Raw genomic sequence first — 18533 nt, forward strand, 5'->3', positions numbered from 1 at the left:
GAAAGACTCATAGGGCTGCCTGGGCAATTTAGCCAGGACTCTTTCTCAAAATAAAAAGGGTTGGGGGTATAGTTCAAGGGCTGGAGAATGTGCCTCGCGTGTCCAAGGCCCTGGGTTCAATACTGGCAGGAAAAAAAGATGCATTTCTCATAAACTTAAAATCTAATGATATCTAGAGACTTCACTTTCATTTGAAGCCTCAAAAACAAAAATTTTAAATCTTCTGGATATTCATTGCATTTTCTCTATAATAATGTAGAATTCATCATACTGCATTAATTTTTTATATGCATACATGGGCTGTGAACTCCTTGAGAGCATAGATTTTCTTAATTTTTCATGTATTCCTATTGCCTAGTTTAGTGCTTATCATATAGTAGGTCTTCTATGTATTCTATCATAGTCTTTATTTCCCTAGCTGGGATTGCAAGTATGCATCATCACATCCAGTGCTCCTTTTAGCTTTCATATGTATCAACAAGATGTTATTTGAATTTAAAATCTATTTAATTTTTTCTGGCTTAATGATTAAGCAAAGGCTCTAGAATCAAACTGCTCCATTTTCTAGCTGTATGATTTTGGAAGAAGTAATTTAACTTCACTAAGCCTCCATTTCTATATTTGAAAAACAGAAAAAAATACTAATATTTGAGCATTAAGTCCAGGTAAAGCACATAGAGCTTGGCAGAAAATACTTGCATATTTTATGTGCACATTATGCATTATGCTATTATTATTTCTTCTTAAGTTGTTTATTCATAAATATTGATTGAACATTTCACTCTGTGAGGTACTGTTTTAGGTACCAGGACAAGATAGATATAGTCTCTTCTTCATGGACTGATAATTTCAGTATATACTTATTGTTATATAAGTTATTTTAACAATTGGGTGCTGTGGTGCATGCCTGTATTCCCAGTGACTTGGGAGGCTGAGGCAAGAGGATAGATCACATGTTGAAGGGCAGCCTCAGCAATTTAGTGAGACCTCAACAATTTAGTGAGACCCTAAAAAATTAAAAAGGGCTGAGGATGTAGCTCAGTGGTATACTACTCTGGGTTCAATCCCTAGCACCAAATAAATAAATAAATAAATAAAATGAAGTTATTTAGACAGTTGCACTAAGTGGTAGTAAAGAGTTATTGTTTAATTAAGTTATTTCCCCATACTTCCAAAAATTTGTACATTTTTATTGAACTAACTTTTGTTTCATTAATTGTATATCTATACAGATAAAGACATAGATATAAATATGAGCATCAGTATTCGATGCCATATAGTATGAGACAAGACAAGAACTCATTTTTTTCCTTTTAAATTGGGGATTGAACTCCATGGCACTTAACCACAGAGTCACATCCCTAGTCCTTTTCTTTTTTTTCTCTCTCTCTTTTTTTTTTTTTTTTTTTTTTTTGAGACAGGGTCTTGCCACGTTGCTTAAGGGCTCACTGAATTGCCATGGGTGGCCTTGAATTTGCAATCCTTCTGCCTTAGCCTCCTAAATTACTGGGATTACAGGTATGTGCCACCATATCTGACTACAAGACAAGAACTCTTAAACCAGGCTTGGTAATGAATGCCTAAAATCCAGGGACTAGAGAGGCTGAAGGAGAAGGATTGTAAGCTCAAGGACATCCTTAGCAATTTAACAACCCTCAGCAACATAGCAATACCCTTTCTCTAAAGAAAAAATAAGAAAGACAGGGGATGTAGCTCAGTGGTAAAGCATCCCTGGGTTCAATTTCCAGTACCAAAAAAGAAGAAAAAAAAGAATTTATTTAATTCTTACCTAAAGTGATGAATATACATTTTTGAATCCTAGAAAATTTGCTGCTGACTGCTCAATAAAGGATCTACTGCTTATTCAATTTTTTTTCTTTTTTGGGAAGGGGCAGAGGTGCATACTGGGGATTGAATTCAGGGGCACTTGACCACTGAGCCACATCCCCAGACCTATTTTATATTTTATTTAGAGACAAGATCTCCCTGAGTTGCTTAGCACCTTGCCATTACTGAGGCTGGCTTTGATTTTGTGATCCTTCTGCCTCATCCTCCTTAGCTGCTGGGATTACAGGCCTGTGCCACAGTTTCTTTTATTCAAATCTGTTTTCTTTTTTGAAAGTAGGGTGATTTTTAGTATTAAGAGATAAATAGTTTTTTAGTATAATTTACAATGCTTATTTTAGAAGGAGCATTACAAGAGGAATGAAATCTAGCATGGCCTTCTGTTTTTAGATGTTGAGATTTCTTTGTAATAGAGGTACTATATTTAAAATGTTAATGACAGGAAAGTGGAATCTTTTTGTTTTTCACAGTGGAGTGTGAGTGTTTGAACCCAGGGCCTTATGCATTGACCTATACCTGAAGCTGAAAGTGGAGTCTTGAAAAATAAATAATTGAAGGACTAACTAAAATTTTAAATTGTTTCTGTGAAGCAGAGGGGAAATTTTGGTTATTACTATCATTTTATCCTTTCATTATTATTATAATTCACTAGATGATAGAGCTAGACTATATCTCCAGCCCTTTTTAAATATTTAATACAGGGTCTCACTAAGTTGCCAAGGATGACCTTGAAACTTGGGATCCTCCTGCCTCAGCCTCCTGAGCAGCTAGGATAATAGGCATGAGCCACTGCCCTGGCTAGTTGATATAGTTTTGCAATTACATGTAAAATAAATGTGGAATGATCAACATGTATTCTTCACACTGAAAATTGTGTTCCCATTGTGCCCATTCTTGCTAGTTTCTTCTCTTTAACCAAAGAACAAAGAATGAAAGAACATTATGATAATTGGTAATCCAGATGCAAGAAAGAAACATGAAATTATTAAATGAGTCTTTATTGTACTAATATTTTGAGTTAGACAGGAGAAGGTTGGACTCTATATAGTTATAATCTTTTGATTGCAGCAGCAGCTCTGGGTGAGAGTAGGATTTATAGAGGGATAATTTGTTAAGCCATAGAAAGAAAATCTAAATTAGTAAGTATGTGACCTCTCACCATTTTAAGAGGTATCAGATTCATTTGCACTATTAGGAATGCTAGTTTTGTGCAAAAATAATGCCTTACCTGTTTTTCCCCACATTTAGGCTGAAAAGCTTTCAAATATTCCAAGTTATGCTAAACCAAACCAAACAAAATAAATAAATAAATAAATAAACCCCACACAAAAATAATAAAAAGCCCACACTTTTTATTCCTGCTTCGAAATGCAAATGGTATAGAGCACGGTTTCTCTGACAGTGTAACGATAGCTTTGTAGGTTAGTCTCATGTCGCTCTGGGAGCTCTGTATGAGTGGCCATTGCAGCAGCCAGCCCAGCCCACCCACTCACATTCTATTAGTATGGAGCCATTTGCTTTTTCTTTTCCTTTTCTCCTTTATCTTTCCTTGTGCATCCTGACCAAGAAATATCTTTGATTATGATCAATGTATTATGTCAAAATTTGGCTAGTTAAACTTTTGTAAAGTTGCCTGGAATGTCATTTGTTAGGTTATAAACACAAAATCTAAATGAAGGGTTTTATGTGTTGTGTTCAAATCTTAATTATTTTGAAATGGACAAACTTGTCATTACATTTGTAACCTTGTACAGAGGATTTTTCACTGTGTGCCTAGCTTGGTGTACATTCAGCTAAAATCGAAAAAGAGGTGCATGAAGAGTTAAAAATCAGAAATTAAACAAAGTATATGTAGAGATGACTATTTTATATTACATGGCCCTATCCTGTATATATTTCTACCCCCCTTTTTGAAAGTATTTATAAAACTAGTTGAGGACAGCTGTATTTTTTTGTTGAACAATTTAGTAGAATTTGTGCCTTTTTGTCTGTATGTGAATAAATGCTGTACATTTTGCAAAAAAAAAATATTTTGAGTTAGTCAGTGGACAGATTCTTTTTGAAATTTGTTTTGTTTTTCACCAATCTAAATCTGCAGCCTATTATTCTTCCTCATTTTACAAGCAAGCTTCTTCAAAGATTATCTGACCTCATTGTCACATATTCCATGTATTCTTTAACATATTATAAATTGGCTTCTTTTCTTCCAATCCTGGTGACACCATGCCCAGTTGTTTATAAGTGAGCACTTCTCAGCTTTTCTACAGCTTTTGTCACTGGCCACTTCTACCTTTGTGAACTGCCCTTCCATAGTTTCTGTGATACCCCTTTCTTAGAGTTTTCTCCTACCTCTTGGACTTATTCCCCTATTTCCCTGAGGGGCTGTTTTATTTTTGCTCAGGCTTTAAGTTATGCTTTTTCCAGATTACATTCTAAAATTTCTTATTTTTTTAACATTTAGTTTTTGGTTGTAGATAGACACAATACCTTTATTTTATTTATTTATTTTTATGTGGTGCTGAGGATCAAACCCAGGGCCTCCCATATGCTAGGTGAGCACTTTACCACTGAACCCCAGCCTCCAAATTTCTTATTTTTTATTCTTTTACTTGTCAATCTTCCAGCTGCATTTGTGGTTTCATCTATTTTTCATGATAATGGTATATCTGGAGCTAAGTCTTTTTGTTTCAGCACCAGGCCTAAAATTATAATTATCTACTGAATTCCATTTGAATTGTCCTCAAATCTGGCATTCTATTATTCCTTAAAGTATATACAGCCTTTTTTATTCTCTTATTTCAATAGTTTTCATTTTAAGTGTACCAATTTCTAGTAGAAAACTACATGTTTAGTTATCTCTCAGATTTATCCTATTTAATCTATTTTTACTCTAATACTTGGAGAGTTCAACCCCCTTCTTCACTCTCCCGGGATATTGTTGTTATTCCCAGGGCAACTTCTCTGCCTCTAGAATGGACCTTTCCGGAGTCTGACATCCTCACTGCCAGTGCATGATGTTCTAAAATGCAGTATTGTAGTAGTAATTCCTTATCTAAAATTCTTTTAGGCCTGGTGTTGTGGTGCACACTGGTAATCCCAGTGACTCAGGAGGGTGAGGCAGGAAGATAGCAAGGTCAAGGCAAGCCTCAGCAACTTAGGGGAGACCCTGTCTCAAATAAAACAAATCAGGGCAGGGGATGTACCTCAGTGGTAAAGTGCTCCTGGGTTCAATCCCCAGCACTACACAAATAAAATAAAACTTTCAGATGTTTCTCATTACCCAGTAGTATTTTCCAATATCCATCCATGTTCTGCCTGCTTTGGGTTCATTTAAAGAATTTCGAAAAGATCATATTCTGTATCTTCCCCCACAGATTCTGAATCAGTATAGAATTTAGCAATCTTTTTTAGTTTTAAATTTTTTTTAGTTGTAGATTGACACAATGCCTTTTTTTTGGGGGGGGGCATGGTACCAGGAATTGAACTCAGGGGCACTCAACCACTGAGCCACATCCCCAGCACTATTTTATATTTTATTTAGAGACAGGGTCTCACTGAGTTACTTAGTACCTCATCATTGCTGAGGCTGGCTTTGAACTTGTGATCCTCCTGCCTCAGCCTCCCGGGCCACTGTAATTACAGTCATGCACCACCACACCTGGCCACAATACCTTTAGTTTATTTATTTATTTTTATGTGGTGCTGAGGATCGAACCCAGTGCCTCACACTTGCTAGGCAAGCACTCTTCCACTGAGCTACAACCATAGTCTGAACTTAGGAATCTTTAAAAAGTTTCCCAGATAGTTTTGGTAAGCATCCAGATTTGGAAGACACTGATCTTATGTGGTTCTAATTCTTCATCATGGAGTACAAGATCCTTCAGGATCTGGTGCCTAACTGCTTCTTCAGCACTATCTTAACCTTGTTCTCCCTCCACTCATTTACTGTGTTCTAGCCAGATGCTTTTTTCTGGCCCTGGAATTTACTTACCAGGCTTGATCCTTTTTTTTAGACCTTGGCATTGCTTTTGTTTGTTTGTTTGAATCAAAGGAAAGATCCCAGATTTATACCTGCTCTACCTCGGATCCCCTCCATATCCCAATCAGCATGTCCTTAGATTTCACACATGGAATTCAGTTGGAAAATCGCTAGCCTAATCTGTGAATCAGTGAGGTTCAGAAAAATGACATAACTTGCTAAAGTTATGTAATAGTGAATGGCAGAATGTATCTACAATTGAATATGTATATTTCTAATGTTCTTATTAATTGCTTCTCTGTGCTTTCTTATGTATTGCATCTGAGCATGTTGATCTGAAATAACCTTTTAATCTTTTCCTTTCTGAATAAATTACCATTTGTTTGTTTCTTCATTTATTCATTTGTTTATTCACTCAAGAACATGTATTTGACTGCACAAGGAACAGTGCAGAAGCTGGGGGTGGGAAGGTAAAAATTTTGAATAATGTGTATTTCCTATCCTCAAGGTTTCAAAACATATTTTTACATTAAATCATAAAATACTGTATAGAAAACAAATTATTGATTTTTTTTTTAAAGAAGAGAAACCATAGTGTATCCTTTTTTCACTGTTTTTCTTCCTTTTATTTATTTTTTTATCCAGGGAAAGACCATGTTTGTAGATTTATTGGCTGTGGGAGGAATGACCGATTCAACTATGTGGTCATGCAATTACAGGTAGGTTACCTTGAAAATGTATTTTTAAATCTTTCAATTATGATGAAAGTACCCAATTACAGTGGATATGAATAAAAATGATAACATTGTTGGTATCATGTCAGAATGTTTTACACTGTTCAGATGGAACTTTATTTAAATAGACTTGATACAGATTTTCCAAAAAGAGAAATGTTTGTCTTTGACAGCTATTTTAGTTGACCTGTATCTTTATTGTCATCATTATATCCCAGTATAGATTGTGAGGTGTAATGTGAGTTTTGTCCTGTCCCTTCCTGTTCCTTCCTCTGCATCTTTGTTACCTTAGGCATTTAATTTCCCATTTAGGTTCTCCAATATCAACTGTGACTTTTAAAAAATTTAAACATTAGTTGAGATATAGGGTGAAAGCCATTCTTCTCTGTCTCTTTCCATTATTAACATAGGTCTATTCCCTCTCTTTTAGATGGGGGAATTGGGTCAAGGGAGCAGAGGAAAAAAAATTCAGAAAGGGACTATGCAAGTAATGGTTATAGGAGGGAGAAGAGGGAAAATATCCTTAACATATCCAAATGGAGAAGAGGGAAACCATTATATTTTCTCTCACACTACCCTCTGCCCCTGGGGGAAAAAAATTCTCTCTCTCTCCCTCTTCTCTCTCTTCTCTCTCTCTCTCTTCTTTTTCTCTCCCCCCTCTCCCCCTCTCCACCTCTCTCTCTCCTCTCTCTCTGTTACCCTCAAAGCCATGGTTCAGTTTGTTGCCTAACTTTGAAATCTCAGGATTACTTTTCATCTATAGCAAATTTTGTTTGGGGCTTTTGGTTTTTTTATTTTCTTTCAACTTACTGACATAACAATGATTTCAGACTTAGATCTTGGCCTAAGTGCTTCGTCTTCTCATCAGAAGACTTTTCTTGTTTACCTCAGCCATCCTTCAGCATTTGATTTAGACCTAAAGGTATTAGCCTTTCTGTAGACTGTAGTTAAAGTGTTTTTGAATTATGTGGTCCACTATCTTTTTTTTTTTCTTTTTTACAATGTCTTTCTTTCTTTATTTTTATGTGGTGCTGAGGATTGAACCCAGTGCCTCCCAGTTCAAGGCAAGTGCTGTACCCCTGAGCTACAGCCCCAGGCCCTTCACAATCTTTTGAGCCAGCATAGTTTTATTTTTTGAAGAAGCTCTCCTTATACCTTTCTGGTTCATTAATATGGACCCTGCTTTCTCTCACATTGGCTAGTAGTAATGGAACTGTTTGTTATTTTATAGTTTTTGTATGGCTTTATTAAAACATAGTATTTGATTCTCATCATACTCCCTCAAGGAAGGAGAGGACAGATTTACCCCCATTTTGCAAATGGAGTAGCTGAAGTGTAGGGAGGTTTGTGGTTTGATAAAGACTGCTTGATGGGTTTCAAAACTTAATAGGAAATCCTGAGGCCAATATTCTTGTTGTAATGGAGAAAACTCTTCAGTTTTATCTTTAGGTTACTGCTGACTCTATAACTATGGAGAGGATTCTCTACAGATTCTCTCTCAGTCTCAGGTCATTCTCATTTTTATTCTTGCACTAATCAAAATCACACTCTATAAATATATAAATAATATATATTGTTAATATGGGGAGTCTGCTGCTCTAAGGCCATTGCATAGATTTATTTTCTAAATTCTTCTAGTAAGATTTACAACCAGATTTCAACCATGGCCTTTATGGCTTTTGGCGGGCTCCAATGGAACCTTTCCATTTCACTTGCATACTGTATTTTTCCCTTTCATAAGAAAGTTAACTCGCCATTAAACCCTATCCTTACAGTTATGGTTGACCTGATTTGGGACAAGGCTACAACTAGTATAATTGACATGTAACTGTTGGGTTTCTCCCATACATTTTGGTAAAATTCAATTGCTCTCTCCTAGCTACCCACTGATAGTCCTAAAAACCCCAAATGCATTATAATTTGTAAATTAACCTCAATCTTGTCTTCCTGGTAGTTCAATTACATAGTATCTGCCTTAAAATTTTTGAGGAATGCCTGGCACAGTGGCACCATGCCTATAATCCTAGTGACTTGAAGTTGAGGCAGGAGAATCACAGTTTCAAGACCAGCCTCAGCAATTTAATGAGGTCCTAAGCAACATGGTGTAAGACCTTGTCTCGAAAGAAAAAATTAAAAGGGCTGGGGATATATAGCTCAGTGATAAAGGACCCCTGGGTTCAATCCCCAGTACCAAAACATTTTTTCTATTTATAGATATCTATTTATAGATATCTAGCTATTTACCATGGAAGTAGGTCTTTAAAAGTTATAGGTTAAGGCCATTTATTTTCTAAATTCTGCTAGTAAGATTTACAACCAGATCTCATCTTGTGTCCAATCAACATTGGGGCTTTACCTGAGCATCCTTAACATATCCAAATGGTTATTTTATAATAAGCTCATCACCTAGAGAAGGGCAAAAAGATACAGTTGAGTCCTATAAAAGTTCTTCATAACATGAAACCACTGAAGATGGGTATTTGAGAGGGGGAAAAAAAGTGTTTAAGCGGGCGTGGTGGCACATGCCTGTAATTCCAGTGGCTCAGGAAGCTGAGATAGGAGGATCATGGGTTCAAAGCCAGCCTCAGCAGTGGTGGGGTACTAAACAACTCAGTGAAACCCTATCTCTAAATAAAATACAAAATAGGGCTGGAGATGTGGCTCAGTGGTCCAGTGCCCCTGAGTTCAATTCCCAGCATACCGCCCCTTAAAAAAATCTCCTGTATTTTAATCAGGGCCTACCCTAAATAAACTTGTTTCCTTTCATTAACTTCAGAGTCTTTCACTGAGCAGGGAGCAGCACAAATCTTTAAGTCCAGTCACTAATTAAAATGGAGTCATTTGACCTCTAGAAATGCCCATAGTCTAGATTTTCTGATTATTTCCATGTGGTATTTCACATGTTCTTATGCTCCTGTAATTTCTATAAACTGATGATTAGGTAAGATTTCACCTTTTTTTTTTTTTTTGGCAAAGGTGGGCATCACAGGAGGCAGCATCAGGTTGTGTCTATTTTAGTGATATTAAATTGGTTCACAGACTTTGGCCTGATTCACCTATTTTTAAAGTTCCCCATGATTGATCTCCTAATGATTTTTATTACACCATCAATAATGTTTTCCTATAATATTATTTTCAGTGGAAGTTGTTAATATGCTATTCTATCATTTTTTCTTTGTTTATTAGCCAAAATTCATTAAAAAGCACTCCATCCACTCTTAGTCCTAAGGTGATTTCTTATAAAAAATTTCTTATAGTATAGCAGGGCTAATATTTAGTTCTATTGTTTATCAACTTTAGAAAAATGAGCTATTTTCATATAGAAGGCTAATGAGCTATATCTCTTTTGCTCACCTTAAATATAATTATGAATCATGGATTTAACATATTTGATGTTTTCCATGTATTGTAGCTTTTCTTTTCATTTATTTATTTATTTATTTATGCACACACATGTCCTTTTAATCTGGTATCATCTCTCAGGCCCAGAAGAAAAAACATCCCCCTTTCCCTCCGTCATTCCCTTCCAAGGTCCCCAATCAGGTTCCATGAATCCATAGAGGGTTACATTTAGTGATGAGCTGGGGTCTTAAGACTTGAGAAAGAGTCAGATTCTAGAAGTCCCAAGTCTTGGAGGGCTTCCAGTAGCTGTTCCTGGGCAGCACCAATAAAGGAATTCTCCAGGAAGGCAGGCAAGCCTCCCACGCCATTGCCACAGCCTCCAGCTGCTTTAGGGTCAGGCACTTGACGTAGAAATGGGCCACCACGCGCGGTCTGGCCCTGTTGTATGAGCTCCAGTAATCAGTGTGTGTGCTCCATGCAGAAGGCAGACATGGCTTCACCAAGCTCCTCCTTGTGCAATTCTCGTTCAGTCCGTCCTCCAGGCTGCTGCCCTACATGTCCACAAAGCCGCCTGGAAAGCCCAGGCGTCCATCAAAGTGCATCTGCATCAGCAAGGCATACTGCAGCGGGATGCATCCCTGGGTTGGGCAGAGGGTGGAAAGCATGCCTTCGGCAGGACCCCAAAGCCTGGGCCTTGGCCAGCTCCACCTTGTGGCCCCCAGGTCATGGCTGGAAGATCTCTTTTCCTCTGTAGCTTTTCTTTTTAATGCTCACATTGTCTCATTGCCTTTTTTTTTTTTTTTTTTGGTGGGGGTGGGGGGGGGGTACTAGGAATTAAACCTAGAAGTGATTTACCACAGAGCTACATCCCCAGGCCATTTTATTTTTATTTTGACACAGGATTTTTCTGAGTTGCTTAGGGTGGCCTTGAATTTGCTATCCTCTTGTCTCAGCTTTCTGAGTTGCTGGGATTACAGGCATGTGCTGCCATGGGGGCTCTCCCATTGCCATTTTTTTAAGTATTTATTTTTTAGTTATAGGTAGACATAATATATTTATTTTATTTTTATATGGTGCTAAGGATGGAATCCAGTGCCTCACAAATGTTAGGTGAGTGCTCTGCCTCTGAGCCACAACCCTGGCCCTCCCATTGCCAATTTTTGACCCCAAGTACTGAGTCCTTTTTCCTTTAGGAATTGTGGAGCCAGTAACAAGACCAAGCATCACTTAAACAGTGAAGGAGACTTTCATTATTGACAAGAACAGAAGTAGGACATAAACTTACAAATCAACTTCCCACCCCTTAGGGATTGGGGTTATAAATATAGGGTAAAAAAAAAAATGAAGGGGGCTGGGGATGTGGCTCAACTGGTAGCGCGCTCGCCTGGAGTGCATGCGGCCCGGGTTCGATCCTCAGCACCACATACCAACAAAGATGTTGTGTCCGCCGAGAACTAAAAAATAAATTTTTTTTTTTTTTAAGAGAGAGTGAGAGAGTGAGAGAGGGGGAGAGAGAGAGAGAGAGAGAGAGAGAGAGAGAGAGAGAGAGAGAGAGAGAATTTTTAATATTTATTTTTTAGTTCTCGGCGGACACAACATCTTTGTTGGTATGTGGTGCTGAGGATCGAACCCGGGCTGCACGCATGCCAGGCGAGCGCGCTACCGCTTGAGCCACATCCCCAGCCCTAAAAAATAAATATTAAAAATAAAATTCTCTTTAAAAAAAAAATGAAGGGTTGGCAACTTTTGACCCTGTCTCAAAATAAAAAAATAAAAAGGGCTGGGGATGTAGCTTGGTGGCAGAGCCCTTTCCTAGCATGCAGGAGACCCTGGGTTTGACCCCCCAGCACTGAAAAAGCAAAACAGAGGTAAGGGAAGGCATATTACTGCCTTTTTTGGGAATGGGTGGAGATTTGGGGGGAATTTTGGCATTATCTCTTTCTGATCCTTTTATGATTTTTTTTCCATTTGTCTTGCCAGTTATCAATTGTCTGGATGGTAGGAGGAAGTGTCTTTTAAAGCATACACCAAAAAGTTTGTCTGAAGGTCATTCTGTCAGCCATCTTAGATCGATCCAGTTTTAGCTAGTCTATATGAAGAGGAACTTCTGACCTTCATGTATCCTGTTCTGAAGGATAATCAAGACTAGGGTGGGATAGAAATTCTGCTGTTATGGAGACAATACAAGATTAGGGCTGCAGGACACCATCTTTAGCCAATTGAACTTTCTTCAGGTTGGGTCCTGATTCATTTTGACAGGATTAAATAGCAGTCTTTGATAACATTCTTATTTTTTGGTACAATATGGTATACTAAGCTCATTCTACATATTCATGCTCTGGCTCTGAAACCAGCCATTTCTTCATTAAAGATTGTTCCTTTTAATGGGCTATTTGGAGACCACAGTCTGGATGCTGTGAATGCATATTGCAATAGATTGATCATTGTTTTTAATTCTTTCCAAGTGGCTGTTTAGGAAATACATTTGTGTGTGTGTTGTAGATGAACACAATACATTTATTTATTTATTTATTTTTGTGTGGTGCTGAGAATTGAACCCAGTGCCTCACACATGCCAAGCAAGCATTCTGCCACTGAGCTACAATCCCAGCCCCCCGATACATTATTTAAAAAAAAAAAAAACTTTTAAAAATATTTTTTAGTTTTAAGTGAATACAATATCTGTATTTCATTTTTATGTGGTACTGAGAATGGAATCCAGTGCCTCATGCATGTCAAGTGAGCACTCTACCACTGAGCCATAACCCCAGCCACTCCAGTACATTATTTTTAAAGAAAAAGTATGCTATGGTTCATATTGATGCTTATAATTAAAATTTACATTAGCAGAATTGCTAATAATTTTTTATATTTTTATTTCTTTGCCTTTATGTACTTTTTAATATATATAGATGAAATATGATTATAATTTACATGAAAATAATGTAGCATGTGTGTATATGCCAGGAGAAGTTATATTTTAGGAGGTGGATAATAGACAAAGAAAGATTGGCCATGAATTGATAATTTTTAATTCTGGGTGTATGGTGGATACATGAATGTTTATTGTGTTATTTTCTCTCCTTTTGGGTATATTTTTCGTTTTCAATAATAAATTGGATTTGTATTGGAATCTTGTTAAATATATAGAATTACTTGGTAGAAATGGACTTTTTTCCATTTACCGCATATTACTGTATAAAAAGATCATTTAAAAAAATACAAATAATTAAGCTCGGTGTGGTGGCACACACTTGTAATCCCAGCAAATTGGACAGCCGAGGACAACTTAGTGAGATCCTGACTCAAAATAAAAATAAAAAGGGCTGGAGATGTAACTCTTTCTCCCATTCTCTTGTCAGCCTATGTTTATCTTTTTTTTTTTTTTTTTTTTTTTTTTTTAAAGAGAGAGAATATTTATTTTTTAGTTTTCGGCAGACACAACATCATTGTTTGTATGTGGTGCTGAGGATCAAACCTGGGCCGAACGCATGCCAGGCGAGCGCGCTACCGCCTGAGCCACATCCCCAGCCCCTATCTTTTATCTTCTCAGTTATTGCTGATTGATCAGCAAATGTAAGATAAAATCTTACTATTTTATTTTTTACTTTTTGGTACTAGGGATTGAACCCAGGAGCACTTTACCACTGAATTACATCGCCAACCTTTTTAGTTTTTACTTTGAGACAGGTTCTTGCTAAATTGCTTAAGGCCTCCATAAGTTGCTCTTTTTTTTTTTTTTTTTTTAAAGAGAGAGTGAGAGAGGAGAGAGAGAGAGAATTTTTTTTTTTTTAATATTTATTTTTTAGTTCTCGGTGGACACAACATCTTTGTTGGTATGTGGTGCTAAGGATCGAACCCGGGCCGCACGCATGCCAGGCGAGCGCGCTACCGCCTGAGCCACATCCCCAGCCCCATAAGTTGCTCTTGAACTTGAGATCCTCCTGCTTCAGCCTGCCAAGTTCCTGGGATCACAGGTGTGCACTATCACACCTGGCTTCATATTACAGAATAATAGAAGTAGAGCGACTGGGATATTTAAATCCCCTGTGACATGGGGGCCAGTCTCTAATCTTTGGGAAGTGGGGCAGTTTGAGCTCGCTCTGCTCTTCTTTTCAGATTACTGGTTTGTTGTCTAAGCAAAAAGGAGTAATTTTGGTGAAACAGAATTATGAAAAAGCACTGTAGGATGGGGCTAGGGATGTGGCTCAAGCAGTAGCGCGCTCGCCTGGCATGCATGCGGCCCAGGTTCAATCCTCAGCACCACATACAAAGATGTTGTGTCCACCGAAAACTAAAAAATAAATATTAAAAAATTCTCTCTCACTCTCTCTAAAAAAAAGAAAAAAGAAAGAAAGAAAAAGCACTGTAACCCCCTCCCCACTCCCCATACTAATTGTGCTGCTTTGAACAGTTCTGTGTGCTTTAAAAGTGTATATGTATGGGCTGGGGTTGTGCTTCAGTGGCAGAGCACTTGCCCTAGCATGTGTGAGGAACTGGAATTGATTCTCAGCACTGCATATAAATAAATAAAATAAAATAAAGGTCCATTGACAACTAAAAAAATATTTTGAAAAAAGGTTTATATGTGTTAGGTTAACTCTAGAGTATAATTCCTACAAGTAAGATTTACTTTTGGAGTCTCTGCTCTCTTCTGGATACGTACCTTTGGCTTGTAGTTTTGCAGTGGTATTCTAGTTCATGACTTGGTTTTTACCTTCTTTATGGTGTCTTTTTGACCAATAAGAATATTTATCATTCCTTTAAATATCAGAAATTCTGTTTAAGAAACTCTTCCTTAGTATAAGGTTGTAAAGATACTCTGTTACAAAGAGTTTAATAATTTTCTTTTATATTACTGTACTTAAGCCATATTAAATTGTTTTTTCAAATAATGTGAAGAATCTATTGTATTTCCCATATGATAACAAATTATCTGAACATTATGTTAACTTTATGATATTCTGATAACATTACTGAAAGTTTATAGATATTCATAATAAATTGATTTTCCAAAAAAAAAAAAAGCACTGTAGGAAAAGAACACTTTGGAGTTAAACAGATAGATTTGAATAAAATGCTTTACTTCCAGATGCGTTGATGTACATCTGTAATCCCAGCAACTCAGGAGGCTGAGGCAGGAGGATGGAAATTCCACTTGCATTTATATTGAAATCTTGGTAAAGCACCCCTGGGTTCAATCCCTAGAACCAAAAAATTTTAAAAATAAATAAAACAGCTTTACCATAACATGTTAACATAATTGACCCTCTTTGAATCTCACTCAGTTTCTTCATCTATAAGACAGGAATAGGAACAATTTCTATTTAGGGTGCTGTGAGGATTAAATGGAATTATGAATGTTAATACATCTGGCACAGACAAGGTACCATCCATTGCTTTTTATCCACTGCTACAAGTAATTGAATGTTTGTCATATCATATTTGGAAATAATAACAACATTTAGTATTTGTTGAGTACCTAATGTATACCACACAGTAAACTTACATGGGTCTTGTTTAGTCTTCACAAAACTCTGTGAGATGTGTATTATTACCTATTTTATGAGAAAAATTGATGCAAAAAAAATTAAGTAGCTTGTATGGGAGTATGTATTAGGCAGTAGTTTGGGATGATATATATTTTATATCTTTCAAAATAATCAGGTCTGGGCTAGGGTTGTGGCTCAGCGGTAGAGCACTTGCTTAGCATGTGCGAGGCTCTGAGTTTGATCCTTAGCACCACATGAAATAGATAAATAAAATAAAGGTATTGTGTGCAACTGCAACTAAAAAAACAATAAATATTTTAAATAATGAGGCCTATATTTTGTTATGATGTCGGAGATTAAGGGAAACATGATGAATCAGAAATAAAATGTTAAAAACTGGTATTTTAAAAATTTATCTGAAATATTTGTGTTATTAAGAGAATATCTCCATTGAGTGAGAGCATCACAACTTGGGTAAAACCTTTGCTATTTCAGTTGCAGCATTTTTCTAATGGTAAATGAACAGTTTTCCAGTTTTAGTACCATAATGGAAAGTGGTTATCTGGTTTCCACAGGGTCGGAATCTGGCAGATCTTCGCCGTAGCCAGTCCCGGGGCACATTCACCATTAGCACTACTCTTCGCCTGGGTAGGCAGATTCTGGAGTCCATTGAAAGTATCCATTCAGTGGGATTCTTGCACCGAGACATCAAACCGGTAGGGGACTTTTCCTGCCTTAGTAGAGAAGGAATTTTTTTTAGTACTCTTGGTGTTATAATGGAACACAATAAATTACAAATGCAGTCTTCTGTATTTGCTATGGTTAAATACAAAGGAATATTTTTATTTCTGTGGACACCTAGAAGCAAAAATGTAACTTACCTCTTAGTTTGTCTTGAAGTTATAATTACAAACCACAACTAATTTCAAGAGCTTTTCTCATACCATGAAAATATTACTTGCCAGACAGGTGTGGTAGCACTTGGTTGTAATTCCAGCTATTTGGGAGGCCAAAGCAGGAGGAATGCAAATTTGAGGCCAGCCAGTGAGACCCTGTCTCAAGGTAAAATTTATAAAAGGGCTAGGGATGTTGCTCACTGGGAGAGCACTTGCCTAACAGGTGTGAGACCCTGGGTTCAATCCCCACTATCCTTCCTCACAACATACAGATGTTTCTTGCCGCCAAATTAAAAATAATTTATGTTTGACTGATATTATTATGTGTTAACATTGCAAATTACTCAGCCTTAAATCTAAATCAATAGTTATTCTTTGGATCTCCCCATGATATTGATTTAAAAATATATGTATTTTGCTTTTAGTTGTTCACATTGTTTTCTCCATTTTTCAAGCAGAAATTGTATTTATAAGAAATCAGAATATTCTCTGAAAGACTATTTTTCTTCTGAGTGCTGCTATTTCTGTTTTTCTTAGAAATTGTGATTTCCATCCTGAAATAATGTTTTTGCTTTTTCCTTCGGGATGTTTTATTGATCATGAGGGGAAATGACCCACTGCTGGTGTATTTTATTTACTGTAAAAGTATCCTGTAGTTGAAAAGTATAGCCATCTGTTGTTATATGATTTCTAAAATTAAATAGTTTACAGGAAAACACCAAATTGACATAATAGAGTCAGATTTAATGTTATGTAACATTTCTCCTCAGCCTCCCAAGTCATTATTTGAGAAGCCTAATGATTGAAGAGTTTCCATATTAATCATAAGGTTCCATAAGTACTTTTAAAGGAAATTAACAATTCTATAAAAGTGTGGAATTTTACCTTATTTATAATTCATTTTCACAAATTTAGGATCCTTAAACATTACATTGTTTTTCTTTAAGGAAAGAATGCAAAGTATATTTTCCTTAAGTCTATATTAAAACATTTCCTTAAACTGTATTTTAAATTTAGTGAAATTCAGCTTTATGACGCTAATAGGAAATTCTTTTAAATTTCTGAGCTATGTTTGTTTTCTGCCCGCCCCCCATTTCTACTTTTAAAAAATAGGGTTGGGTGGGTGCAGTGGCACATTCCTGTAATCCCAGTGATTTGGGAGGATCAAAAGTTTTGAGGCCAACCTCAGCAACCTAGCAAGGCCCTCAATAACTTAGTGAGATCCTGTCTCAAAATCAAAAATAAAAAAGGACTGGGGATGTGGCTCAGTGGTTAAGTGCCCTTGGTTTCAATCCCTGGTACAAAAAAATGGTATGGTATGGACCAGGTGCAGTGGTGCATACCAGTAATCCCAGCAACTCAGGAGGCTCAGGCAGGAGGATCACAAATTCAAGGCCAGTCTGGGCAACTTAGTTGCCCAAATAAAAAATAAAATAAATAAAAAATAAAAAGGATTGAGGGGGAAAAAAACCACTAAGGAGTTAGGTTATCATTTAAGTAGTTATTTAGATAATAATTTAAAGGGTTTTTTTGTTTGTTTTGTTTTTTGTTTTTGCAGTCTTAGGGATTGAACCCTGAGGTGCTTTACCACTGTGCTACATCCCTACATCCCTGTCCTTTTTTTTTTTTTTTCCTTTTTGAGATAGTCTAAGTTGCTGAGACTGATCTCAAAGATTACAATTTTGTAATTTTTGTAATCCTCCTGCTTCAGCCTCCCAAGTAGCTAGGACTACAGATATCTTAAGGAATTTAGAGTTCTGAACTTAGTTAAATCAGTATTATATTGTGTGTAACTTTATACAGTTGCTTAAATTGTTTTTTGTCCAAAGATTATCTGATGCTAGGCATTAATAGAACCAGCAACTAAATTATGTATTAATATGTAGTAAACATCATTGATTAGAATAGTGTATCTAGAACATGTTTCAGATTTTAATAGATTAAGAATTAGAAAGGTAAAATGTATGAAGTAAATATTATATGAATATGTATATTTCCTTCTTTATTTTTCTAGTCAAACTTCGCCATGGGTCGTTTTCCTAGTACATGTAGAAAGTGTTACATGCTTGATTTTGGCTTGGCTCGACAATTTACCAATTCCTGTGGTGACGTCAGACCAGTAAGATTTTTCATATTACTATTAAATATTTGATAATTAACCCATTATTTATAGTATTCTTCTTTTAAAGAAATGATAATTATGTATCAGAAAGAATGTCATTTAGCTCTGGGATGTAGCTCAGTG

General features: G+C 36.5%; 1 protein-coding gene and 1 pseudogene across 8 annotated transcripts in view; one reads left to right on the top strand and one right to left on the bottom strand.

The window, feature by feature from the left end:
• Window positions 1–18533, top strand: part of TTBK2 (tau tubulin kinase 2) — a 151693-nt gene that overhangs the window by 82596 nt on the left and 50564 nt on the right. For all 7 annotated transcript variants that reach the window (XM_081289601.1, XM_081289598.1, XM_081289600.1 and 4 more), the window contains 3 exons: window positions 6470–6543; window positions 15968–16108; window positions 18303–18407. In XM_081289601.1, coding sequence (XP_081145727.1) covers window positions 6470–6543; window positions 15968–16108; window positions 18303–18407 — 320 coding nt within the window. The remainder of the gene's footprint in view (window positions 1–6469; window positions 6544–15967; window positions 16109–18302; window positions 18408–18533) is intronic.
• LOC308647353 (U8 snoRNA-decapping enzyme-like) lies at window positions 10129–10620 on the bottom strand (annotated as a pseudogene). Its single transcript has one exon. The product of its transcript is annotated as a U8 snoRNA-decapping enzyme-like (transcript).

The sequence above is a fragment of the Spermophilus citellus genome (genome assembly GCF_964194105.1).
Source record: "Spermophilus citellus genome assembly, chromosome: 4".
NCBI lineage: Eukaryota > Metazoa > Chordata > Mammalia > Rodentia > Sciuridae > Spermophilus > Spermophilus citellus.